At 35.3% G+C, this 27,499-nt stretch overlaps 1 protein-coding gene across 2 annotated transcripts in view; it reads right to left on the bottom strand.

Annotated features, from left to right (window-relative positions):
* The window catches only part of CERKL (CERK like autophagy regulator), a 61,124-nt gene that overhangs the window by 4,311 nt on the left and 29,314 nt on the right, over positions 1 to 27,499 (bottom strand). For both annotated transcript variants that reach the window (XM_075028317.1, XM_075028318.1), the window contains 8 exons: positions 22,722 to 22,853; positions 14,480 to 14,543; positions 10,094 to 10,236; positions 3,846 to 3,920; positions 2,151 to 2,328; positions 1,840 to 1,908; positions 1,468 to 1,496; positions 1,275 to 1,383 (listed from right to left, as the gene is read on the bottom strand). In XM_075028317.1, the coding sequence (XP_074884418.1) occupies positions 1,275 to 1,383; positions 1,468 to 1,496; positions 1,840 to 1,908; positions 2,151 to 2,328; positions 3,846 to 3,920; positions 10,094 to 10,236; positions 14,480 to 14,543; positions 22,722 to 22,853 (799 nt within the window). The remainder of the gene's footprint in view (positions 1 to 1,274; positions 1,384 to 1,467; positions 1,497 to 1,839; positions 1,909 to 2,150; positions 2,329 to 3,845; positions 3,921 to 10,093; positions 10,237 to 14,479; positions 14,544 to 22,721; positions 22,854 to 27,499) is intronic.

The following is a 27,499-nucleotide window of genomic DNA, read 5'->3' as shown; positions in this document are numbered from 1 at the left end:
TAGTTTTAAAAAGAGAGGGGAAAAAAGGGATGTCCTTATATGAAAGGATAAGGGCATCCACTGAGCAACTACACTGTGGGAGAAACAGGCTCGTTCAAACCTGCAATAATTGCATGGAGTTGTCATAAAATTCCCTGTCACTGAGAAATAGGCACCAGAACAGATGGAAAGAGAAAGCAAAGCTAAAAAAGAATAATTTCTTCAATTCTTGTCAGAATTTTTCTATGGACTGGTATATAACACACTAAGTGCCGAACAGTGTAAGTTCCTAAGAGGGGGCAGCATCAGGGCACTATCTTGAGGTATATGAGTCTTAGCAGGGCCCCTCTAGCAAAGAAAACTTCTCAATAAGAGTTCCATCAGAAACATTTGTTTCCACACTGTTTCCAAGAAGTCAAATTCTACCAGATCAGCCACTAATTTTGAAGAAAAATACTTGATCAATTCTAAGGCATATCTATTTTTACCTAATGATAATCAAATGAAACAAAACAGACTCATTCCCATAAAATTCCCTGAGTGTTGGGATTTTTTTAAATACACACATATATATATATGACTTTCTACATTCTTTTTTGAGAGATTGTGTTGTATTTCATGTAGAACTACAAAGTTTGTACTTGCTATTCTGCTTAATCATCAACTGGATACATCAAGTACAAATATTTATCACCTGATAACTGTTTTGATCACCACAAAGCACACTCTCCACAATGAGCTAAAGGCAAAATGAGTCAATGTTAACAATCAGATTACATACTCATTTGTTTCCCAAAACCCTACATGTAGAAGCTGCATTTCCCAAGTTCAGGGGGGAAAAGAAAAAAAAAGAAAAGAAAAAAAAAAAGACAAGTGTGAATTTCAGTTCTTCATAACAGGAGAAAGATTCGTACTTCATTTTTGCTGGCTGTAAAACAGAAGGTGAGGAGCACCTTTATATTTGAAAAAATAAAATCTAAGAATGAAGTTTCTACATATAGCCAAATCCTATGACAGATGACTGCTCGATGACTACTACTTAAGTCAGACTTGCCAAATTTAATCACAGCAATTATCCACTCATTATTCTAGTTAGACTGCTTGACCTTATTTGCCTGATCCAAAAACTGATTACAATTCCTGGGATTATAGAGTCTGCTGCAGTCCATGCTCCCTCCCCCATTCCAGAGGGACTAGACTACCTAAACACAGGCTCATATTCTCGGAAAAGCCAAGGTCTTAAGGTAAGATGTCAGAATTTATAGACATGACTAATTCTCTAAACCCCTACTGACCTCGTATTAGGTGCCAAGCCTCTTGGTGCCATTGAACACAGACAAGGGATTGCCATAATGCTCACATTCAGGAAGTGACCCTGAATTTTGTGCCATTGATCCTTGCTACCTAAATATAACAGAGTAATTCTATATTACTCCAGTTTAACCAGCCACAGTATGCTTTTAAATAATCATAAAAGCAAAAACTCACCTTTTTTTTTTATTTTCTCTTTCTTCTTTCTAAACGGGTGGAAACATGTACGTAAAATAATTTAAGGTCATTTTAGCATATTTAAACAACATCTACTTTAGAAAAAAAGTAAGATCTTAATGGAAGAAAGGATTAATGGAACTGAACAAACCAGTAATACTGAACGGACGACTGCTTTGTAACAAATCCTCTATAGTCTATAGGGAACATTTTACAAAGTGTCAAAGTTTGCAGCTGTCAAAAATAATTATTTTTTTTTAAGATTGTTTTGCCTGATGATCAAATTTGAACAAAATTAAGAATTTGTACAATTTTATCTTCAAAGACACATATTTTTGTAGCTTTGGAATTTTTTCACTCTGTTTTACTTACCTGCCATTCTCATGAGAGTCTTCCTGTGGAATATGTAGAGGTAGAAATGATAATTCACATTCCTCTGGCCTAGAAAAGTATTGATATTTACTATCATGTAAACCAATATTCTGACTGCTAGACAGACTTTTATCCATGTTAAGATGATTTTAAGGAGATGCTGAATATACAGAATTTATCTCCTCTTTAACTTGTAAGAGGGATATACATCACATCTGAGTTAAATCTGTCTGCATTTAAGAAGTCAAGATAGCTAAACTACTGTTATCTAAATGAGAAATACTAGAAAAATGTAACAGCTCATGGCATACTTGAGATCTGCCAGTGTTTTGATAAAAGCAAAATCCTTCCGCTGATTGGAGGGCATCCAACGGTGTTTTTCAGCCAAAGCTAGTGTCCTTGCACCAAAACCAAACATAGCTGAGAACCCAAACCGCAAAAGCTTGCTTGGAGTACTGAAAGTACAGACATCTACTGGTTGAATATGTCCTAAAATTTCAAAGATAAAGATCAGAAATTACAAATAACATCTGTATTTCAAAGGGAATACAACTTACTATTTCTTTTTCACCTAATTTAGCTGTGGGGAAAATCTCCAGAATCTTCTTTCTTTAGGAAGTCAAGTTTTGCTGATAGAAACCAGAATCAATCTATATATAATCAAGACTCTATAAAAGTAGTCATCTGAACAATGTTCAGATGCTTCAAAATGTTACAAAAGTTATGGCAAAAATTCAGCTACTTCATCGGGCTGCAAAGGCGCTGAGTCTTAATTCTATTCAAATTTTTAACAATTAGTATCAATCAAGGAAAATTTAATATTGCTACATAAATATTTGCAACAATTTCACCAAATATCTGTAATGACTGAGCATTGTACTGGAGGAGATATGGGAACTCTTAAATATAGGTTTTAAATTTATTTATGTTTACAGTTATAGAATTTAGACATCTAATTCTGTTCAAGATGGGGCATATAATTTTTTTCTGTAATAAAACCTGAGTGGTTTCCATTAGATTGAGTGTGTCTGATTAAAAAAAGACAGTTTTAGATTTTGCTGTAAAGGCTTGTGTATTACTATCCAAGAAATTGAGCAAAGGCTCTTCCACTGCTGACTGCAAGGTCTAGAAAATAGATACTCAAGATGGACATTCCCAATTATTCTCTTTTTTTATCTGAAGAAAAACCAAAAATGTATCCTAAAGAAAAATTGCTTTGAGAGGAATATTAACACTGCTCAGCTAAGTATTTGCTATTTCCTAAGACCTGACAATAAGGTTTGCACTAGCAATCTAGGTTTTCCTTTTAGCGTAATTACATTTTCACATTCAAAAACCTATTTATTGTGCAGACCAAATGGCAAATGATGCAGTTTTTTCTACTAATAAAGCTTTCTTATGGAAACTGTTAGTATTTAAAAGAAATGCACATGGAGCTAAAAAGATGAATGATACTTTCTCAGAAATATGACAATACTTTCCAGGAAAGTCCAATCCTAACCACTTCCTCAAGCTGAAAGTATTGTATATTTTCCTATTGTCTTCAGCAGGTACATTAAATTAAAATAATCAAGTGATTATGCAACCATGATTATGCAGCTGTGTGGTGCTTAGTTGCCGGCTGGGCTTAAACCACAGCAGAATCATTGCATAATAACACACACAGAGTAACACTACTCACACAATCGAATCTTGAAAAGGTTACTTTTTGCATTAAAAGAACATCAGTAATAGGACATGAATGCCAAAATCAGACATTATTCCATGGCAGTTTTTAGTTACCATAAGATGAGGTCCACGACCTTTGCTACTAAACTATACTCAAAGAATCATAACCTTTCCAGTACACTAAAAATCAGGATAGTATCATTTGGGTTTAAAGGTCTTACAATATAGTTTACAGTGATATAGCATAATGGTATGCCTTTATTAAACCACTGGTTATGGCAAACTTCTAAATGCTGTGTCATTATTTAAAATCTGATAATGTATGTAAAAATATTTACCCATTACAATGTGCAATGTTGCAGTCACTGCATGCTTAATACCATAGAGAGTGTGGGCCAAAATATTAGCAGTACCTGCAAAAGCGAACATAAACTATTATAAAAATGAGAGATACAGAATAGCAAGAAAAAAAAAAGTAACATTTTTTGAATGACGAAACCGAGACATTTACTCCATTTTCAAAAAAAGAAAGCCTCCTCACAAATTACTTAGTCTTGGTAACAGCAGAAATGCTGAACAGTACAAATTAAAACCATTAAAACTTCCAGAGGTCTATAAAACCCTCTCTGCAAATTCATTCATAAGTGCCGTAAAAACCAATGGGGGTGGGGGAGGAAAAAAAAAAGCTTTGCAAAAATAGCCTTTGGTTTTGTTTTTTTTTTCCAAAACCATCTCCCTAAAAATCACTTTTTCTATACATAAGTGCTGTACTGAGGAACTGTACTAGAAGGCAGATTATCTAAAAAGATATATTTGGGGAATATTTTTAAGTTGGAAAAATAATTTAATACTCAGCCAGCATAAAACTGTACATTTCCCAGACAAAATTCTACTACATCTAGTGTAAGATAGCTGCTGTGCCTCTTGCAGGCTACATTTCAGATTCTTAGAAGCAATAGTGAATAAAATTAATTACTACACATCAGCTTTACATATAAGAACACATTAATGACTGAAAAACATCAAGAGAATGTAGAATTTGACACTCATCTGACAAATTGTTGACTTGTATTCAGTGCACTAAAATTGTCTTTGTCATTGCCTGGACATTGGCAGACCAGTTGTACTACTAGCCACTAGATAGGAGAGATTCATTTATTTTGAAACAAGGGAATGAGTAGTAAATCAGCTGGTAAATAGAAAAAAAAAAAATTCATGAACTAGCAATGTGAGCATGGAGTTGGAAGAGAGAGTGGAAAGCTAGCTATCAGTTTGTAAAAGAAAGAAGCACGGTTCTGGAGGCCCATGTTTGGTGGTGACTGATATGTCAAGTCACTTTACCTGTGTAAGAAACACGGATATACATGTAAATTTTGCCCTTCTGCTTTAATGGATAGGACATTGTGTATCTGTGTATCAGCTGACTTTTAAACATCAATTTATTTTAAAAATCCTGAACAAGAAATGGTTGTGTCTTTCCTAAATGGGTAGAGTTTTAACAGAATTTCATGTTGATTTTTCTCATTGATCACATCTCTGGTGTTTCTTAGTCAAGCAGCAGGGCCATAGAATTCACTTCTGCAAAAATAAAGAACCAGGGCCTGCCACGAAGCAGGCAGAATATTGAGCTTCTTCATGTCACTGATTAAGGAATGAATAATTCAATAACAGGTTAACTAAAATAACAAAAATTACAAAAGAACAATTTAGAACCTAACATTCCATAAAGGAATGAGTTCAGTTAGATTTTCAAATCATTTTCTTGTTGCTTGAATTATTTAATATGTTACAGCAGCAATAGACAATTCTGGATGCTAAATTTGCCTTAAGTTTTATAGAAGCATTAAAGCTTGTCTTTCAAAAGCAAGGGAGAGAAGAGAGGAAAGGGAAAGACTATTACATTTCAAACCAGAGGCACTCAATTTTTAAACAAGCACTTTAAAAGCATCATGTATCAGACTGAAAAATAATGTTCACCCCAAAACTCTGCAACCTTTGATGTCACATTAGTGGTAGGAAAAAAATACTAAATTTGGAAAGACTGATGTACATAGTTACAAAGCTCTAAAGGCATCTTGTCATTCTTATTCAGGAGTATATGCTTCATTTTTTTTCAATAATTTATCTGAAAAAGAATTTGTAAAATAAGTGGGAGTTGTATCTCAGTATCTCACAGAGCACCTGTTACATCCTCAGAGCACCAAGTCTCTGAAAGTAATTCAGAATACTCAGAACCTCATGGAAAGCCTTCCTAACATCAGAGAGAAGCTCTGAGTAAGGCTCTCAAAGTTCCCACTATGTGAAGGAAATAACTGAGGTACACCTAATTAAGATAACAGACCCAAAATATTCTTTGAAGCTTACATCTCCAGTGGTACATGGGAGAAATCAATTTACACACAGTTTTATTCTTTGAACAATTAAAAAAAAAATCCTAATTTAATTCACATATTTCTCAGAATTTCATAGATGACTATGCTATTAATTGTTTTCTCCTTTTCCTAAAAAAAAGTAATGTTTAAATAAACCCATCAAATTGGGATTACGAAGTACTTCGAAAGAAGAATACACTGACAACTTCAAAAGCTAAATGCAAGTCTTTGTTTTTTTCTCCCAAAAGAAAGTCTCTCTACATACACTAACAGAAAGTCCATTTTACTAAGAATATTACAATTTCAATCATTTACATGCAATAACTTATATCCAACAACTCAACTAAAACTAATTAGAACTTTTCTTTCTGTACAATACACATAATAAAGGCAAAAATATAGCTCTAGATACAGTTTACTATACAAAATAGTGAGTTTTTCAATTCAGTGAACATAAAATACAGTTCTATAAGGAAAATTCAGGGACAAAAAAAATAGGTTTGACCTAAAAACCAATTCTTTACAGAATAATACAAGTATATGCCCAACACCATTTCATGTTTGAATGACTTATGACTTTTAACCTCTAGATACAACTAATTCTGCTTAGCCAGTGAAGCTAGCTAAAGAAGTAGCTCAAAAATACTCAAATATTTCCTTCAATCGAATTTTTCCACCTCTTATCAACTTTTATGAGAACCTCTGCAAAACAAAGGAAATCACACACACAAAAAGCAGATCATTACAGGTCATGCAAATTGTGTTTATTTCCTGTAAATTGACAACAGGGAAGTTAGTATTCTGAAAAAATATTTTTCTTTGTCACTGACCATAAAGTTAATAAAAGAGCACAAGGTGGAATATACTTCTGAAGATCAGGCTTGGTATGTCTTAAAACTGGGATTCCTCATTTAAGTAAGAGTAATTTATCAATACAGATGGCAGCAAGATAACAAATGACCACAGCTGAAGTCAATACCAATCTTCATACTGACTTTAATGAGAGTTAAATCTCATTCTTACTAAACAGGATAGGCACAAGTAATTGCATCCTTTTCTTAAATCTGTGGAGCTCATTAACATTTGCAGAAGTAAACAAGGCAAAAGAACACTCTTTCATGACCCCCGGGAAAATAAAACAAGTTTTTCCTGTGTTCAAAAACATAAGTAACATGCCCACCCTTCCACAAGTTGAAGATCTAGAACGTGCACAGTTTTGCAGTAGCAAGTACCATCGCCTTCTCTAAAAATCTCTTAATACGTGCCTAAGAGCATTCTGATGCCAGTAATAACTGAACAATGTATCTCATTACCTAGGTCCTATAGAAGTAGGATGCCACACACAAAAAAAAAAGCTTATAAACAGAACCAAAACAATAAAAGTCATCATAGAAAAATACTAGAATACAAGCTTTGCTGATTTAAGAGGTGATTCAATAATCGTGGTTTTAATGCCATTATTCATCTTCCCAAGTCATCTAAACCTTTTTCTCCTCTATGAAAGCTCAGAATATTAATTACCAATAACAAGATGGTTCCACTGAACACTATCGTATTACTTCAGAGACTAATAGCTTTCTTTGATGTTCATGTACGGGCTTGCACCCATCACAGATTACTAACAGTCACAGTTTTAGATCTCACTCCAACTACTTAATTCACTGTAAAAAGGTTTCATCCATACAACTCCAGCATCTCTATCACCAGCATTTTTTTAAACAGAAACAAAGAAGATTTTATTATTCAAAAAATATAATTCTGTTAAAAATATTAACCCCTGCCATTACAAACAACTTCCTACAACCTCCTTCCTATGAAATGTGCAAAAGCATCACAGTAAGGACAAAGTATCTGCAGGTCATGTAAAGCATGACTGATGAAGGTACCAAACAGAAATTGTAGAGAAAAAGATTGTCCTTGGAAGTGCAAGCACTTCTGCAGTACAATTAACTTAATTAACCAGACAACATGAATATTCATAAGGCTGTTAATGTCTCCCCCATCCAAACAGATAAATGTGATGTAATGACTTCCTAGTCAAGCATAGCTAAAATTCTGATGAAAACTGCACCAACATTTTGGTTCTTTGCCTGAAATATCACAGAAATTAACAGTCCCTCAGTAATATTTTATTTTCTGAATTAATTGGAAATCATGAATTTATTTAAATGAACCATTTAGGACCAAAAGGTTCACCGCCATCAGATATAGATTGTCTCTTGTTCTGTAACAACTGGATAGCTTTTTTAATGTCCTGCCAGTCCCCCCTCCTTTTCCTCCCATTCCCCCTCCGTACAGTTTCTTAGCAGTAGTTCCCATAGCAACAAACACTCTTGCTAATGGCCAGCAGTACAACGCAGGCTTCCCCACATCTCATCCATTTGATCTGGACCAGAATAAGGCAGCTCAGTAGAGTGTTTTAGTAAAAACACACTCCCCTCTGGACCTTTCTCTTCAAGAGGTAAACTGTTTCAAGAGCAGCTCCTTCCCATCAAGTTGGCTGAAGCTTCAAAACGCTGTCTGAACTACTTATTATAGAGGCTAATACCATATTTTAAGCCACTCAATGCTATTCCGTAAGACAATTTCTATTTTTACTCAGCTGGAGAATCCTGATAATTTGGTACAATGGATTTCGGGGGGGGGGGGGGGGGGGGGCAGAATTAATTGGCCATTGAGTTCCACCTTCTTCATGTGCACAAGTATCATACTTATCTGTTTCCTAACTGACTATTTTTTGGAATATCAATAATATGGAAATAAAATAACCTATAGATTATTTTTAAGAATCTACAAAGGAGTTTCCCACACTCTCATGCTGTAAATTGTTCTCACCCTTTTTTAACAAAGTCTATGGCATTCTGTGTAACAAGCTGTACAGCATTCTTTTGGGTTTACAAATCCTTTTTGATCATGATATATTTGTCTTAACCTGAAGAGAGTAAGCACTAATGATAAGGTACAGTGACCTAAGCATGCCCAAACAGCATGGAGTCAAGTGCTGGAGAGATTCAGTCTCAACACCATCAAGATATTCACAGCAACTGAACTGATAAGTGATGGTCCAACTGCTGTACTAAAATTCATTTGCTTCATGTCTTTGAGATTACTGTATCTCTTACCAATACGTTTCCAAGGTTTTTATAACTTGGAAAAAAGCTAGTGTAATCTTGCATTTTTACAAGCAACTAGGCTCTGTCTTAATGCTGCTTTGTAGAAGTGCAAAGCAAGTCAGAGTACTTAAAACCTGCTTGATCAGTTTGGAAGCGACGCGCTCCTTTTTTTGTACAAAACTGAAAACAACGATTTGCTGTTCACCTGGCTGCAGGAATTTTTTTCCTCAGTAGTTAAAAACATCTGAGAAATTACAGCAAGTGATTCTATCAACATCCACACCAGAGGATAGTGTCCACACAAAAATACCCCTCCTCTTTTAAAGAGAAGTGATTCATATACTAGTCCAGAATCACCTCTGCTTGTACTAATTCTAGCTAAGCCTCCCTGCCTGGCCCAAGTTATACTCTGAGAAGGGCAAATACAAAAATTGGGTGAAGAAGGGACAGCCCACCCTACCCCACCCAAAACAAACAAAACCCCCAAAACATCCACATCACAAGATCCAAGTACAAATTAATAAAGGAGCAAGAGTATTTTTCAAGAGAGATGCATACATTTTCCAGTCTGTAGAAGTAAAATAGAGAGAAAGCAGTTTTGTGTGCACAGTTGTTTGTTTGGGTTTTTCTATATAATCCACAAAATGTATTCCTGGAACACCATTTAAAAAGAGACCCTCAGCATGAACCCAATTGAGAATCCTGCCAAGAAAACTGGATAGAGAGGCAAAACAGCATGGCTTATATTAAGGAAATTCTAGAAAACAAAGTTTTGATTTGGTATCATTTCTGGCAGCAAATAAGGGCAAAACTTGATCTTTCTATGGATCAGCTGAAAATTACTTTAGTTTTCTTCTTCCTGAGCTTCTTCCTTTAGGCAAAGGGCTCATCTGTGCCATTACTATAAATTATCATAATGATTTAAAATCTAGTAATTTGTAATCAATCTCAATCACTAATTTAGGACATTTATTCAATAGCTCCCTTAAGTAACTGAAGCTTTAGCACCAAGAACTGCCTTTGGTAGCCAAAACTGTAAAACATGCCAGAGGGACTTAAAACAGATGACTTACAAAATGTAACAATACCTTTTAGTCTCACCTGCTGGTATTACTCCAAGAGGAACCGGTGCTTTAACAGGTGTTGGTATATAGTCTGTGTCTTTTCCAGCATCTATCTGGGCTTTAAGTAGTAGGCCATGAGCAACTTCACTGACAGATCCATCTCCACCAACACAAACTACCCTATTACAAAACAAAAATGCTAAACAGTTCAAAATAAACTCTTCCATAGCTGAGCAAACAAGTAGAAGGAAGCTATCACACACCATATACATAATGATATTTCAAATAGCTAAAACACGTTTTTTAAGAACAAGCTAGGGCTTCACTGTCACATCAGTGAATGTTAACTCACAAGATGTAAGCATCCTTATTTCTGCTTTCTTCTGAGTAGGAGTAAATATATTTAACAACTTAAAGTATTTCTTACCTTATCACATGTTATGCACGTGAACTGATCAGATAGAAGAATAAAGCACATGCTCAAATGCCTTAGTGGAAAAGTTCTTTAAATCTTTCAATGCTGACTCACACAAGCATTCCAATGCTTTTTAATTGCCCTTATAATAACAACTTGCAAAATATTACAATAAAATCAAAAATACTTGAAAAAGCTAATCCACACACTGTGCAGGCAGTTGAGGGATTTAGCAAGGTATAAAACCTTAGTGCCAGCAATCCTTTGCATGAAGATACTTAATCACTGCTTTTGGAGCATGTAATTAAACTCCCACCTGCTGTGGCTATAGAGAGGAATGCATTTGTCTGTAAAAGCTCTGTCATAGCAAACATCTTTTTTTTTTTTTTTTCCCCTGTTTTTGTTTATTTAAGTAACTATTAAAGTGATTCTCCAAATTAGTAATGTTTGAAAGTTAAATGTTTTTAAGGTAAACACATTTTAATGATAAAAATAGTAATAGTACACTCCAAGCATTTATAATATAAATGTCAGATTTACATTAGGATGCACTTACTTAAAATATCCTTTTTCATGTATCTATATGAATGCAGTTGTGAAACTATGTCCAATAATTCAATTAGATAAAACTAGTAAGTTCTTCATAAGAAAATACTCATCATGTTATTAATGTTTAAATCAAATTATGTCAGCTCCTTTTACATTTTTCTTCAGTTCCTATTATTATTTCCCAGCTATTTTTTAATTTCTAAATTTTTACAAATGTTTCCTCTATCCAGCTAAACACTGCCCACATTTTAAAAAAGCGTATATAGTAGAAGTTTGGAGCACATTTTCTTCCTGCTCGTAACCAGGAGTCATCTCCTGTCTTTTGTCTCATTTTTGGTTTAGATTGGCTTATTCCTAGGCTTAAAAGTTTCTGCCACAGCAGCAAAAATAGTTAATCTTCATAGTCTGATAAATTGTACACCTGGAAGGACTTATGTGGATTGTCTTCTGGCTATAAAACTTTTGAAAACAGGTATATTTTCTACTGATTTAGGGGGGCTGTGTTTGTTGTTATGGAAAATAGATGAAGAGTCCAAGGAATAACATAAAAATGCTGCTAACTTTAATTTTTATTAAATTAGCATTAATCATCAAGAGTTGCCTTTTTGGCTGGAATAGAGATACCATCAGGGATGAGGGATTCCAAAGCTAATCAATGCGAACCTGCTACGCATAAGGAGTAGAAAGTCTTGAGCAAACAGATTGGCCCAAGACCTTGAAGAGGGCTTCATAGAGGAAAAAACATCTGTCTAACCATGAGACACAAGTTTCTTAATCAACTATTCAGTAAAGTCTGACTAACCCAGGCTACTGTAAACAATATCCATAATTGCTTACGCCCCTTATTAGGGAAGAAATACATGGATGCATATCGTGTGTTTCTGTCACCGTACAAACAAGAAAATGAAGCTGAGATAGCAGCACGACAAATGCACTCACTCCATTTGTCACCAACACTTGGCCCCAAGGCAGGGTAAAAAAGCACACTGCCAAGTTGGCAAAGTACCTAAATTTCCAGTGTCGGTAAGAAAGAAAAAAAGTGGATAGGAAAAAAGGTGGAGTATATGAGATACACGACATATGCCTATGATCTTGCAAAGTGGAGTGGGAACTGGCAAAATCAGAGAAAAGAAACAAACAGCTTTGACAAAGAATTAAAATATAGCAGTATTGCTCACAGAAAGCGCTGAGATACAAACTTCCAATTTACTACTGCAAATCACAAGCTTCAATTTACTTCACATGCTGTTTAACATGTAAGGAACCATAACTCACTCTGAGAGAAATACAAGATCAGAAATTGTATGTTGCTATACCGCTTACCTACTGTAATGAATAAAAAACTGTTGTGTTTTGCCCTTTATACATTTTTACCTGAATTAGCTTTCAGTCAATCTGAAACAGGCAACACTTGAAAAGCACAAGCTGAGTTAGAGCAGCAGACTAATGCACACAGGCATGGCTTTCAGTCCACACCTAAGTCACCTCCAGTCACTTCCAAGCTTGGGCAAGGCAGATCAGGTCTATGTGAACTCTGCCGTGTAGAAATATCACAAAAACTACCTTACCTTTCACCACCATGTACAGTGCCTTCTGCATCTAAAAGGAGGTACAGAAATGCTATTCTATTTTCTAAACAGGGAACTAAGTGACAGACATAGTATCTGCCTTGAACAAAACCAGACAGAAAGCCAGGGCAAGACAGGAAAGAACTGAGGCCTGCCAAGTCACAAGCAATGCTGCTCAATAAACAGGTAAAACTTCCTGAGACTTAATCTCTTTTCACTATTTCCATTATGTCAGGTGGCTGCTAGAATTGCTAAAAGCATGATTTTTCATCAGTAGGACAATTTCACTGTTGTGGAGTTAATTTTCAATTCAAACCAGATCCCGTACTTTTTCTGTTTTAATTTCCAATAAACGAAAATTGTCATTAAAATTTTATTTGGGAAACACTGAGGTGGTTTTGAGGGCCTATAAGATATTTATATCTATGGCAAAAATTCTTAGGCTAGACAACAAAGAGGAAGTCACAAAGGACTTCACAGGAACATAATCAGAAGTACACCATAAGCCTTTAAACAATTTGAAAAAGAAAATCCCAATTTAAAATATTCTCTTCCTGTTCTTAAGAACAAATCTAAAGCTAATGGACACAAGAGAGACTAGTGATGTTTTTTAGCTTTCTTTTTCAAAATATCAGTCTTATAGCATAATATGAATGCTGATCTCATCCTATCACTCTGTAGATTTTACTTGAAAATAGCAGTTAAGACATCTCTAGGTACATCAGTGTAAAGAGTTACCCTTGCAACCCATATTCCCTATGATTTTATATCAAAAAGCATCCCAAGTTAGCTATTTAATAGGATGTTTTTCTGTACTGTGCTTTACTGAATGAGTACATAGATGGATGCCAGGCTATTTGAGAAGTTATAAAATTCATTTTTCAAACACTTGAAATTTCATTTTTGCTCATAACCTCTGATAATAAAAGCTACTTAATTTCCACATGAGGAAAAAAAAAAAACACACTTAGCTAACTTAGAAAGGACAGGTATCTCTTCACCTCAGAAATCCTATCATCATATTGACTTAAGGGTTATTTTCTTCCTGTGTCTTCTGTACCTGTTTGCCCTTAGTTCTGGCTACTGGAGAGAAGTCTCACAGGGAAGTACTCCAGTGACTCTACCCAATGATCAAGATGATACAATTCAAATATAACTCAGAGTAGAAGGGATTTCTGCAGGAAGATACAACCCTTCTCTGTCTTCATATCTGTTTCCCAGGACAAACTGGTTCCCCAGCTGGCACCCCAAAAGGCATGTCTTATTTGGAAAGAAATTATCCTCAGAATCTGGAATACATAGATACATTTTCAGATATATTTTCTCACCTAACTCTGTGAGTTGTAAGAATGCTGCAAGACTTCCACAGTATGCAAAACTGTTCTTATATATTATTGAATCTTATTATTGAACGATTAATGTAAAAATACCAGAGACTGCAGGATTAATCCATATAGCAAGGTCATTAAAAATGATTGAACAAGCATTTTCACTCTTGACTTCAAGTAAGTTTGAATGATTTAATTTTTTTGATGGAAAAAACATTCAAGCTGCTTTTAGACAAAATGCTCTCCTTAAGAACTATTTGAATGGATAGTGTGAAATACAAGGCATTTGTGCCATTCTTGCAAATACAGAGACTGAAGCTTTCATGAAGCATATTTAAGAAAGCTTTATGTTTCTTTACCATTATTTATGAATCTAAAATACATACCTATTGTCAGTAAGTAATAAAAAACAAAGCATCTAATGAGAACTTATTTTCTCATGCTTAATATATATGTGAAACAGAGTAACTCACAAAATACCTACCAGCATAGTTTTGGCTGGGATACAAACAAAAACTAATGTGATAAGGTTTACTAACATTTATTGTCACTAACCAACTTACCCATCAAATGCCTGGAGTACACATTCTTTAAGTACTGAGAGAGCATGTCCTTCATACTCAGTTACTGTGGAAAATAACAATATTTAATTATCAGAAGATTAGATAATTTAAAAGGGTTTTTTAACTTTTTGCCTTTCTAACATAAGGAACATAGAGTAATTCACTACAGATTTTTTTTAAAAAAATCATCAAATGCATTAAAAGTATAAGAAGGTATGTTTTACAGTTACACTAGCTAAAAGGCAAGACACATTAAAACTCAGCTGCCATCAGATGCATGACTATTTAGTGCATTTAAATTCAGAGAATTAGAGAATATGTTTGTTGCATCAAAATGCAAGTTTTAGCATTGACACAGTTGGTAAACTTCAGGAAAATGTAAGCATATCCTCAGTTAAGACTGAATTATTTCAGTATCAATCAAATTTAATTGCCTTTGTGTTAGGATATGCAAATTGCTAAATCAAAAATATGAGGAGTTAAACACAGAAGTATGAAATCAAGCCAAATACCAGTGACAACAGAATATAACACAGAGGAAGGTGGCACAAGTATACACCAGAGTTCATAGCCTCTGGAGGAAATGAATCTGTCACTCTACATTGATGTCTCTGTGTTTGTTGATACTCTATGTAGTACTGTAAATGCCAGTGAAGACAGGATAAACTGGCATACTACAGATGGCACAAAGCATCATAACTACATTTAGCATTTTCTAGGCCAGCTTTGCCAGAAGAGACAGCCCAGCTGCAGCCACCCATCAAAGATTTTTGCTGACTGACATGACACTTGCAGATGGATTTTTTGTGTAAGAATGTGCATCATTATATGCAAAATTACATTAATCTTTCATGCTTGTCTGTCCCTGATGCTGGCATAGTTCAGGGCTTTTCTCCAGTGTTTCTAAACACTATTAAAATTATTAGTCTTGGTGTCTAAAACAATCATTCCGTATCTGTACCTGTTATAACAGTATTTCTACAGACTATTCAAATGCTGCTTACAAGAACTGAAAACACCCCTCTCACTCCCTATATATTACATCTATACATACACAAGAATGTGTGTATATATATTGTGAGTGTATATATAACTTTTTTTTAAGAAAGAAAACAAAATCAAAATGAAAGTGATAAAATTTTTACACTTTACACTAAATAGTTGTATATCAGCATATAACTTCAAAACCTCCCAACTAGTATTAGCAAAGTTCTTGTGCTTGGTGTTTTGGAAATTCTTAATTAAAAACTAGAATTATTTTGATTATATCAAAGGCAGAGAATTATCATTTTGCTACAGAAATACCTATCACTATAATAGCTGTCAGGAATAATTTACAGAATTTACTTTCATGCAGGACCTCTTCCGGAAGATCAAAGCACAATATTTAAGCTATTGTACTGTTTTGCTTTTACTGATGGGAACTATCCTTTTATCATTACCTGTAGTTTGTGAAAAAAGTGACCAATAAAACTGTGCATCATGCAAAAAATGCAAAAACATTCAAATATCTTAGAATTGCTTAACTGTGAAAGAAACTCTTCCCAAGAAAACATACAGCTGGTTACCAGGTTAAGTGCCTTTTTAAATGAACATGATGACATTTAGAAAGTTATGAGTACAGTCTAAATAAAATGGTACAGTAAATAAGATTTTATTTTGTAAAAGAAAACATGCTCAGTGGTTTCCTAATGTAATGTATGTAAGTTATGATCACTATTACAAAATTAATTCACTCAAAGAACAAGGACATGAAAATAAAGAGGACTCCTGTCTACAGAGAAATCAATAAAGGCAATAAAAATGACTAGTGTAAACCGGATTGATGGGGACTACATCCTCTTCGCATTTAATAGCTCTAAGTTTGGAGATTATATAGGAAGACTACTGCAAGGCTTAATGCTGGGGATAATTCAAGGAATTTAAAATGTGATGAGAGAATGACAGAGGTACACAGCACCTATTTTAAAATATTGTGACAAAAAGGCAATGAAAAAATTAAGTTTCCAGGGAAAACATCATAAGAACATAAAGAAAAAATCAATCAAGTAGGGGGAAAAAAAAAAAAAAATCTAACACAGACATAAAAAAGACCATGTCTAGAAAGTTTTTCACAGGCTTGACAAGTTCCAGAGGGACATGTAAAAGTCACTCTGATAGCTGGAAAAAAGCTAAATGTTTGAATATTTGGTTGTGTTCGAATTCAGAGGGGAAAAAAAAAAAAAACCAAACAAAAAAACTAAAAAAAACCCACAATAAATTTTGGTAAGAGGAACAAAGAGCTTCTTTCACCTTTAAGAAGGATTCAGATTACATATTTGGCAAAAATATTATTTAGTGCTTTTTTCAACCATTTCTAATGCACAATTGAAAAAGTTTTCCTTTTTCAAGGACATTTTGTTCCCAACTTGTAAATTCCAGTACACATTTAGGTTCATGTAATAGCATTCTGAAAGAAGTGCACTGACAGTGAACCTCATTTGAACAGAGTAACACATAAAGTATTTTGGAGTAACACCCTGTCTTATGTAGCCAAAAAGAAGCTAAGGGTTCAGCCTCTACATATAGAAAAAGCAACATATAATTAGTCCGACATTTTAAAATGTGGGACACTTCCATATGACACATATAAATACTGGCACTCGTGTCACAGACTAATGTCAATAAGATTAAAATTGCTAATGATCATAACAGATTAACTGGTGTTGACACTGGATAAAAAAAAAATTAACGTTATTTACTGTATAGTGAGTTTAAACCAATGTTATTTGTCCAGTTCTCAATCACTCTTTTCCTTTGTGATTCTGCCCTAAAAATGGGGGTGTGGGAAAGACTGTTGTTTTTGCCTAAACATCCAGCTTGTAATTGTGCATAAACAGAAGCAGAAAAGTCAAAACTAGGAAGAGAAGTGAGACAAGCTAGGAGCCTGTTGGGGTTACCTGTGTTTATTTTTCTTTAGTATGTGTAAGATTTTGCAAGATAATAATATATTTCTAAAATACTAGCTCCAATTATCGGTATTTGCCAGTACTTGTAGGTATCCCAAATGTGGAGCGAGCTTTTGCTGAACTGGATTTTTAGAAGAGCTACCATTCTTCTCCTAATAGCCATATCCCAGCTGCAGCACTCAAGATTGCCAAACTCTTAGAAGACTGTATAAAGACAAGGTTTTAAGTATTGCTTAGCCTTAGCTACAGTTAAAGTACTGCTTCAGTTTAAAATTGCTGATTCCCACTTTCTACTGCACTAAGCACTTCAGAGAATTGTTTATTCCATGTAAACCAAACCAACAAAACACAATCCACTCTTTAAGACCTTTGGTTAATTTCACTCAAATTAATACATCTGTAGTGTGCAAAGTAATTTGGCAAAAAAAAAGAAAACCCTACCAAATTTAAAGATAATAGGAGAAAGTAAATGCTCTTTCAGAACTCACTTATTTACATACATGCCTTTTGACTCCTGTATATCCTTAAGTAGGAGATAATACCTCCACTCCAGACTTCCAAATAAAAAATAAAAGTTTATTCCAGCAGAAGTTACAACGAAGAATAAGATCTGTCAAGCTTGATCTCATAGGAAGCAACAGCCAGCTACCAAAATACAAGATTGGATGAGGAGAGCTCTGTCTTTCAGCACTCCGCCGTCAAAGTTCGCTGGGTTTGGGTTTTTTTTTAGTGACCTGCAAGTCTTGCATTATGTATGTGCTGGAAGCAAATTTGCTTTAAGATTTTTGTGGACAATGAATTTTAAACTTTAAATATGTTTACGTGAAAAGTAAAACTATCTAACTATAGTTACTATAGTAACTATAAAAGTAAACTATCTTCAGTGTAAAGATTGCACAAAAGCCTTCAGCTTTTACTGCTTAATACACCTTTCTACACCACTATGTATGCAAATATAGGCCATGTTTCAAAAAAGCAGTAACAGATGCACACTCCAACTTCACAAAATCCAAAACAATTATGGGAAGAAAAAAACCTGTTCAATTTACTTGAAATGAGGCACTTAGTTTTATTAGAAGATGGTACCTGTAGACAGAAGTTTCACTCACAACCCACGCTCACTCCTCCTTTATTATTTTTTTTTTAAATGCATAGTTCTTAATTATTTAGTTCTCCACTAGCATTTAAAACTGTTATGTAGTTTTCTCATTTTGCCTGTAGGAGGAGTGTTAGGCAGCTAATAAGCACAATACCATTTGGACATTGCCAAAATAACCTTATTTTAAGGATAAACCATTAAAAAGTCATCTGGCCAAAACCAAAACTTTCTTTTCAAAATTTAAAAGAAAAATAATTTAAAAATTAACTTTAAACTGGTTTTATTCAATTGGGAAAACTGTTTTTAAAAACCACTATAAATTATATTCATAGCTTATATTAAATTCTAGTAATTAATCTAAAAAACTGTTGATACTGATTTGACTTATTAGTTCAGCTTTAGAATTCCAGGTGACATTATGTAGCTAAAAATGTACTCTTACACAGGTTAATGATAATGCTGCCTTTAAGAGAGTCTAACAAACAACATTTGGTTCACAGTAAAGATAAAAGAAACACTAACCAGTAGTAAGGAATAAAATTTTAAAAAGGTAATTTTCTTTAAATAGTTGCTTAAAGTAATAACTAATTTAACAATATGACATAGTCAGTCATCTGCAATTAAGGTCTGCATGACAAAAAAACGTTTTTTACAAAAAAATTGTGACCAAACAAGGCTAAGTTTAATTTCTAAGAAGACATCATTATTATTAATCTCTTTACACTATTGTCTATGCCTTGCAGGTGAAAATATGTCTGTAAGAATCAACACTTACATAAAGCTGCTCACATACCCTTATCAATTAAGTAAAGTTAAGAAATTATCACTACAGAATTCTAACATGGAAAATCTTTTTCACACTTTGTGCCGCAAGTGAAACCGCTGAGGAAAACAACCGGCCTGGCTGAACAGGGAGCTTTTGCTAGGAGTCAAGAAAAAAAGGAGAGTTTATCATCTCTGGAAGAAAGGGTGGACAACTTGGGAGGAATACAGGGATCTTGTTAGATCATACAGAGGGAAAATTAGAAAGGAAAAAGCTCAGCTAGAACTAAATCTGGCCACTATTGTAAGGGACAACAAAAAATGTTTTTATAAATATGTTAACACTAAAAAGAATCCCAGGGAGAATATCTTTCCTCTAATGGATACAGAGGGGAACGTAGCCACCAGAGATGAGGAAAAGGCCGAGGTACTTAATGCCTTCTTTGCCTCAGACTTTAATAGTGAGTCCAGTTATCCTCAGGGTACTCCACCCCTTGAGCTGGAAAGTAAGGATGAAGAGCAGAACATACCCCCCTTAATCCAGGAGGAATTAGTTAGGGACCTGCTATGCCATCTGGACACTCACAAATCTATGGGACCTGATGGGATCCATCCAAGAGTACTGAGGGAACTGGTGGAGGTCCTTGCCAAGCCACTCTCTATCATCTATCAGCGATCCTGGTCAACAGGGGAGGTCCCAGAGGACTGGAGGCTTGCCAGTGTGACTCCCATTTATAAGAAGGGTCGGAGGGAGGATCTGGGGAACTACAGGCCTGTCAGCCTGACCTCGGTACTGGGGAAGATTATGGAACGGTTTGTCTTGAGAGCACTCACATTGGCAAGTCCAGGATAAGAAGGGGATCAGGCCCAGTCAGCATGGGTTTACGAAAGGCAGGTCCTGCCTGACCAACCTGATCTCCTTCTATGACCAGGTGACCCGCCCAGTGGATGAGGGAAAGGCTGTGGATGTTATCTACCTTGACTTCAGCAAGGCCTTTGACACTGTCTCTCATGGCATACTCCTTGAGAAACTCATGTCTCATGGCTTGGATAAGTGTACTCTTCGCTGGGTGAAAAACTGGCTGGATGGACGAGCCCAGAGGGTTGTGGTGAATGGGGTGAAATCCAGCTGGCAGCGGGTCACAGGTGGTGTTCCCCAGGGCTCAGTGTTGGGCCCTGTTCTGTTTAATATCTTTATTGATTATTTGGATGAGGGGATTGAGGGCACCCTCCGCAAGTTTGCGGATGACACCAAGTTGGGAGGCAGGTCGATCTGCTTGAGGGTAGGGAGGCTCTACAGAGATCTGGACAGGCTGGATCGATGGGCCGAGGCCAATCGTATGAAGTTCAACAAGGCCAAGTGCCGGGTCCTGCACTTGGGTCACAACAACCCCATGCAGCGCTACAGGCTTGGGGAAGAGTGGCTGGAAAGTTGCCCGGTAGAGAAAGACCTGGGGGTGCTGGTTGACAGCCGGCTGGATATGAGCCAGCAGTGTACCCAGGTGGCCAAGAAGGCCAACAGCATCCTGGCCTGTGTCAGAAATAGCGTGGCCAGCAGGAGCAGGGAGGTGATTGTTCCCCTGTACTCGGCACTGGTGAGGCTGCACCTCCAATACTGTGTTTGGTTTTGGGCCCCTCACTACAGGAAAGACATTGAGGTGCTGGAGCCTGTCCAGAGAAGGGCAACCAAGTTGGTGAGAGGCCTGGAGCACAAGTCTTATGAGGAGCGGCTGAGGGAACTGGGGTTGTTTAGTCTGGAGAAAAGGAGGCTGAGGGGAGACCTTATCGCTCTCTGCAACTACCTGAAAGGGGGTTGTAGTGAGGGGGGTACTGGTCATGAGGTGGGTGCTGGTCTCTTCTGTCAGGTGGCTGGAGATAGGATGAGAGGAAACGGCCTCAAGTTGCAGCAGGGGAGGTTTAGGTTAGATATTAGGAAAAATTTCTTTACTGAGAGGGTTGTCAGACATTGGAACAGGCTGCCCAGGGAAGTGGTTGAGTCTCCATCCCTGGAGGTATTAAAAAAGCGCATAGACAGGGTACTCCATAACATGGTTTAGTAACATGGTTTAGTGGGCATGGATGATGGTTGGACTCGATGATCTTGAAGGTCTTTTCCAACCTAAATGATTCTATGATCTTTAATCTTCAATTGATTTTACTTTAAAATGTGGGCTAAGTAATTAAAAAAATACATAGACACAAGTAATAAAATTAGCAAGATAAATCTTATTTTTTATATATATATTTAAAATTTTTATATATTATATATAAAAATTTATTATATATAAAATCATTTATCCTCATGCCTAAATCAGATTTGCTGAGAATGATTTTTGGCCTGCAACCTAAACTAGTCATGATTTCACAAGAAGTTTAAGGGAGAACTGTATGTAGGCTGAGCCCTCTGTCATATAATCTGTTTAAGCTGGAACTGATTATTTTGCAAGCCAATTACAACAGACATAAGAAAAGACTTTTTGGTGTTAAAATGTCTTGCACTAAAGTTTACATTTCACTTGGATATGAATTGCATAACCAAAAATTAGCAGTGTATTAAAGGGAATTGTAATACTATGGATAAAAAGATATTTGGAATGGGAAATACTGATATAATTTCTCTGAAAACTTGGGTCTGTTTTGGGGCCAAATTTGATGCAGCGTAAGTTTTGGTCTCTTCACAGAAGGGGGCAGAAGTAATGATCAGATCATTAATATTTTACTGCTTTAAGAAAATTCATTGTTTTCCTGTTCAATTTCTTACAAAAACTCAGTCAAATGAAACAGCCAAAGGGCAAATTTAGGACATAAAGCAGAACTCTGGCAGAAATTGGGGCCTTAAATCCTAACCTGCTATGGGGAACCCATTGTTGAGCAGAAGGCAGCATCAGTACAACATTAAAGTTGTACCTTCACATTCTCCAGACACGAAGTCATGCCCATGTGCCTCGTGAAAACTGCCCTTGTCATCACAGAACTTAATCCCTTAGGCTTCCAGGTCATCCCTGAAACTGAGTCAGAATCCAGAAATAATGCTTCCTTTGGATAAGCCCCTCTTATGATGTCAGGCCAATAGATGTTCTCAGAAGAGAAGTAATATTTAAAGACATGTGTTTGTCAGAATGCAGGAACAATTCTTAGCAAGTATATAAAAGACTGTCAGACATTAAATGCTTGTTTCTTTTTATAGAATGCTTGCTTTAAAAAATAAAAAAAAATATTACTAGTATTGATAGCTATAGCGGAAAAATAGTCAATGAATAACAGAATTACTGAAACATTTTTTTACGAAATAAAAATATATTGTATTAACTACACTTCCAAATACTCTACTTGCAGTCAAAGCCAATAAGGATTAGCAGTAAATTCAAATTGTCTTGCATGCTTAAAATACTAGTTTCACAAAGGATTAAACTATGCTTTTGAAGCAACTTACCTGTGACATCAGTTTTGATGTCAGCAAGCTTAAAAAGAGGTGCAACTTGATCATAATAAACATGAGTGGCTTCTCTTTTATGGCTGCTTGGATTAACAAACACTTTTAAGGATTTTGGTCTATTTTGAAAGCCTAAAAAGAAAACACAAAACATTTAAGATTACACACAGCCCAGCTATTTTTACAGCTTAAATTAATTTTTAATATTAGAACCATTACAGTATTTTAACATGATAAGTAAATTATAGTCTAAAAAAAAGTCTCAATTTCTTCTTGGATGTGTGCTATTTATCTTAAGATTATAGTATGATTACTTTTGTATGTACAGCTAATAAAGAGTAGAAATGAATCACACGCTAACCAAAATGCTATGGGACCAAAAAAAAAAAAAGTATATGTCATAACATAGTTAAACCCTGATACAGAAGCAGGGTGAATGTGGCAAAGTTACAAGATCAGGCAAAAAAAAAAACAAAAACCACCAAACATCAAAACATATCCTTTTTGGAATTTAATATGAAACACTCCCAGCAGGCATATGACAATAACACACAACAACACTGATACTACAATCCAATACTTCTGTTTTCCGAGATTGCAAATCAAACAGTGCAAATGAAATTCCCTCATCTTGAAGGAGGTCCGAAGAAATACAAAGAAAACTTGGTACTATCATTCAGAAATGTGAGAATTATTGTTCATTTTATTTTTTAAAAAGTTACATTTAGGTCTTTGAAGTAGTGAACTCTGTGCAAACAACACTGAGAAATACTGCTATGCAAACAGTACCTTGTCTTAGACATTACCCTATGAAGTAATTTTATTATTTGGAATACGGCATTTTGTTGAATAGTAAATAATCCATACTAAACCAATAACATTACTTTTCAAGTTCTCTTTTCTAGAATTCTTACAACTGCCATGATTCAGTGAGGTTGGTTTGCTACAAAATGCACGTGGTGGCATGCAATATTGATATTTCTTTGGTAGTTATTTAAAATACATTATTTGAACAATTTTGTATTCAATTAATTTATAAATTCTAAATTTTCTTTTAGTATCAGGTTAGACTATCACTTTCTTAGCCAAATGAAAGCTAGAATATCTGGCAAGTACACTGCTTTCAACATCCAAGAACAAAATTAGTAGTAGGCCACAATTCCAAAAGGAAACAAGAGTGAAAGCACGTTTTCCTGCCCCATGTAGACTATTACTTCCATTTTTACAGCCACATGTACCTTCAGAGTGTCAAGCTGGGACTTCCTGAAGCTCTTCCCACTTACTCTACCTCAACAACTAAACCGGAACAATTCCTCAGAGAAATTACAGCTAAACACTATTTCAGCATCAAAGGGGAAAGTAATCCTTAAGATCAAAACATAACAATTATAGAAGTCCCATAGATTGTTTTTTCACTTATTTAAACACATCAAACAATCTGGAAATGAAAATTAGCACATTATCTATTTTGTGTTAGTAAATCTTAGAAGATTTCTTAAAGATACTGAAGGAAATTACTGGATCAGTTTGCTGCTATAACTTGAAAGCATACATAAAAAACAAGATTTCTAATTATAGTTATGGCAAAAAGTTACACAGTTACAGTCCGATGCCATTGCAAGGCAAATTAATCCTGATGAATCCTTACTGCCTGATGAATCCTGAATATCTTCATTAATAAGCCTTAGTACCTATATTTAAAAGTATCTCCTTTAAAAAGGAGATAAAAAGAAAACAGGGAACTTGGTGAGGACAGCAGATATGCTGGAGGGCAGGGTTGCCATTCACAAGGACCTTGATTAGCTACAAGAAAGGTTTGACAAAAGCCTCAGGTTGTTCAACAAAGACAAACACAAAGTCCAGTACCTGGTCCAGCAAAACCCTAACAGTGCAGGCTGGGGATCGACCAACTATGCAGCACCTCTTTAGAGAGCATCTGACCTTCCTGATGGACAAGGAGTTGAACATGACTAAACAGTGGGCCATTGATGCCATGAAGACCAAGTACTTACGAGGCTGCAATAACAAGAGGACAACCAGCAGTTCAAAGGATATCACTACGCCTGTGTATTCAACATCTTTTGAGCCTAAATCTCAAAAACTGCATCCACTTTTAGGGCCCCTAGCACAAGACTGATAAAGTGGAATGAGTCCAGCGGAGAACTGTGACTACAACAAGGGGCTGGAACAGGCCACATACAAGAGGCAGAGGTAGCTGGCTTTGTATAGCCTTGAGAAGAGAATCTACCTAAATGCTGTCCTTAAGTATCTACTGTGGGAGTAACAAAGACCACCAAGCCAGACTTTTTTGCAGGTGCAAGGACAAAAAGGCAATGGATGCAACTTGCAGCAAGGAATATTCCGATCTGAAATAAAGAAAAACACTCTTTGCGATGAGAGCAGTTATGCCATGGACCACATTGCCCAGAGAGGCTGTGGAATGTCATCCTTAGAGATTTTCAGAACTTATCTGGACATGGCTCTTAGCAACCTGACCTTGTTTAGAAGTTCACCTGCTCTGAGCAGGAAGCTGGAACAGATAACCTCCAGAAGTCCATTCCAACCTAAATTATTCTTGATTCTCTGGAGACAGAAACAAGCACTGCAGGTATGTACTGTAGCATAATTTCTAATCATAGGAATTGCAACACAAACAAGGAAGACTACACAAGTACACAAGTTCCCAAGCACTATTAAAACACATAAATCATCATCATCAAGACATTCTAATAATCAGTATTCAAGACACTTAATGGAAATCTGCTATCTGGTATTGTTGCAGTCTTTTAGAAGTCATAAAAATGTTAAGACCAAAAAAATAATTTCTGTGACTTGATATTTTGCCTAAAGTGTCAATAGAAATTAAATTGAAAACTACAAGAGTAAGGACTCCTCATTTAAAAGAGAAAAGATTTAGCCACATTCATAAACATGCTGTCCTGTTTCTTATCTTCTCTAGAGGAACTCCTACCTGTGGTCAGCTGGCCTTAAATGCTCAAACCCCACCAATACCCAGAGGCACAAAACTGTAAAAGCTGACTACAGAGCCTTTGATTTGTAAGTAAAGCATACATTTAAACTTAAAAATATACATATATATAAAAATATACTTATAATACACAAAGCAGAGGAAAAGAATAGGAAAGTACAGAGTTTGTAGAAGTAGAGAAAGGCGATGAAGTGTCATAAATTCTATTACCCAGATAGTGTGAATTACAATACTGCTAAACCACCATTAGGAGAAAACTGAAGGGAAAAAAGCAAAAATCACTATCTCACTTAACTGGTTTTGAGTTTTAGGTGTAAAAATTTAAGTCCCAGGTGGCAATACAAAATTTTAAAAGAAAGCATAATCAGGCAACAGAATACAGACTTTTCAATTGGGGGGGGGGTGTGTGTGTGAATCCTAGATTTTTAAGGAAACAGTTGAATTTTTATTGGGGTTTGTGGTTTTTTTCCTTAACTAAAAATTCATTCATTAAATGATTCTAAGCCAGGAACTGTATTTATGATTCTATATATTAGGCTATTGCTGAAAAGTAGATCAGAGTTAATACATAAATCCTAGTGAGATTTTCAAGAACCAAATGAATTCACAGGATAAAAATGTTAGCATATTCTCTTTATGACTACTTCAATATCGATTTACTTTTTTAGTGAGGTAAACTATTACATTTATAGAAAGAAGTATCATAAACAAGGCCTTTGAGCAAAGATATGGTACACTACTGATGTGGGGTTTTTTGTGCCAAATGACTGCCAACCGACATGAAAGGATGATCACGACAAGAATTGCTATTTATCATTCCCAGCATGCACTGGACGTGTTATAACACACCAAACAAATGAGTTTAATGAAAGAATATCCAATAAGAGTAAAAAAAAAATTTATTAATTAATTATATACAATTATATAGTGAAACTTCTTTAAAAGTATTTTTAAATAATAATAATCTTTTAATTTCCTTTAAACAACATCTATATGAATGAATCCATGTCATTTACTACAGTCTGCAACCGATTTCAGTCTGTCAGCCTTTTGGTGTTCTCCTAACTGGTATTCTGTTATTGTTTTCTGTGGCTGCTCCATTTGAAATGAACCAGCGCCTAAAGCAGGAAGGCCAACTGTTCCTCTAGTACTAACAAATGTGCTAATATGCACTAGTTTAAACTTGATCTATCAAGTGAATCAGTGAACCATGAAGGGTGGTGGGTCAATCAGGGTGTTCTGAAAACAAAAGCTCATAGGGCAGCAGAGACGCTATGCTCAGACATACATCTGTGCTGCTTTCAGTTCTTAGCTTTATGAAAATGGGTTTATGCTACAAAAGTTAAGAGCCTGGAATCATGTCATTACTGCATACATTTATAAATACTTTATACAACAGTAAGAAAATTATACATGAAAAAAACTAATAATATGAGACAGATCTGTTAATGTAACTATGGAGACACCACTGTTAATATTAACTAACCAAAGTTAATGTTTAACATTAATAGTTTAATTAAAACTTCATGCATGAAGTTTCAGACATTCATATCAAATCCCAGTGTGAGAGATACTACAGAATAGTAGATAAATATAAAGTGCACTTCATGCATTTTTTGCTACTTATCATTTATTCTTAACCATATTTACTGTCTTCTGTTAGTTTACTGAGTTTTTAAGCAAAATTTTTTCAAATCAACTGTTAATAAAAATAAGTCTTATCTTGCTAAAAAAAAAAAAAAAATCAAAAAAAAAGCCAGATAAGCATTGATAATTTAGCATTTTCTCT

The sequence above is a fragment of the Buteo buteo genome, chromosome 5 (assembly GCF_964188355.1).
Source record: "Buteo buteo chromosome 5, bButBut1.hap1.1, whole genome shotgun sequence".
NCBI lineage: Eukaryota > Metazoa > Chordata > Aves > Accipitriformes > Accipitridae > Buteo > Buteo buteo.
This window is presented reverse-complemented; position numbering and strand designations above follow the sequence as displayed.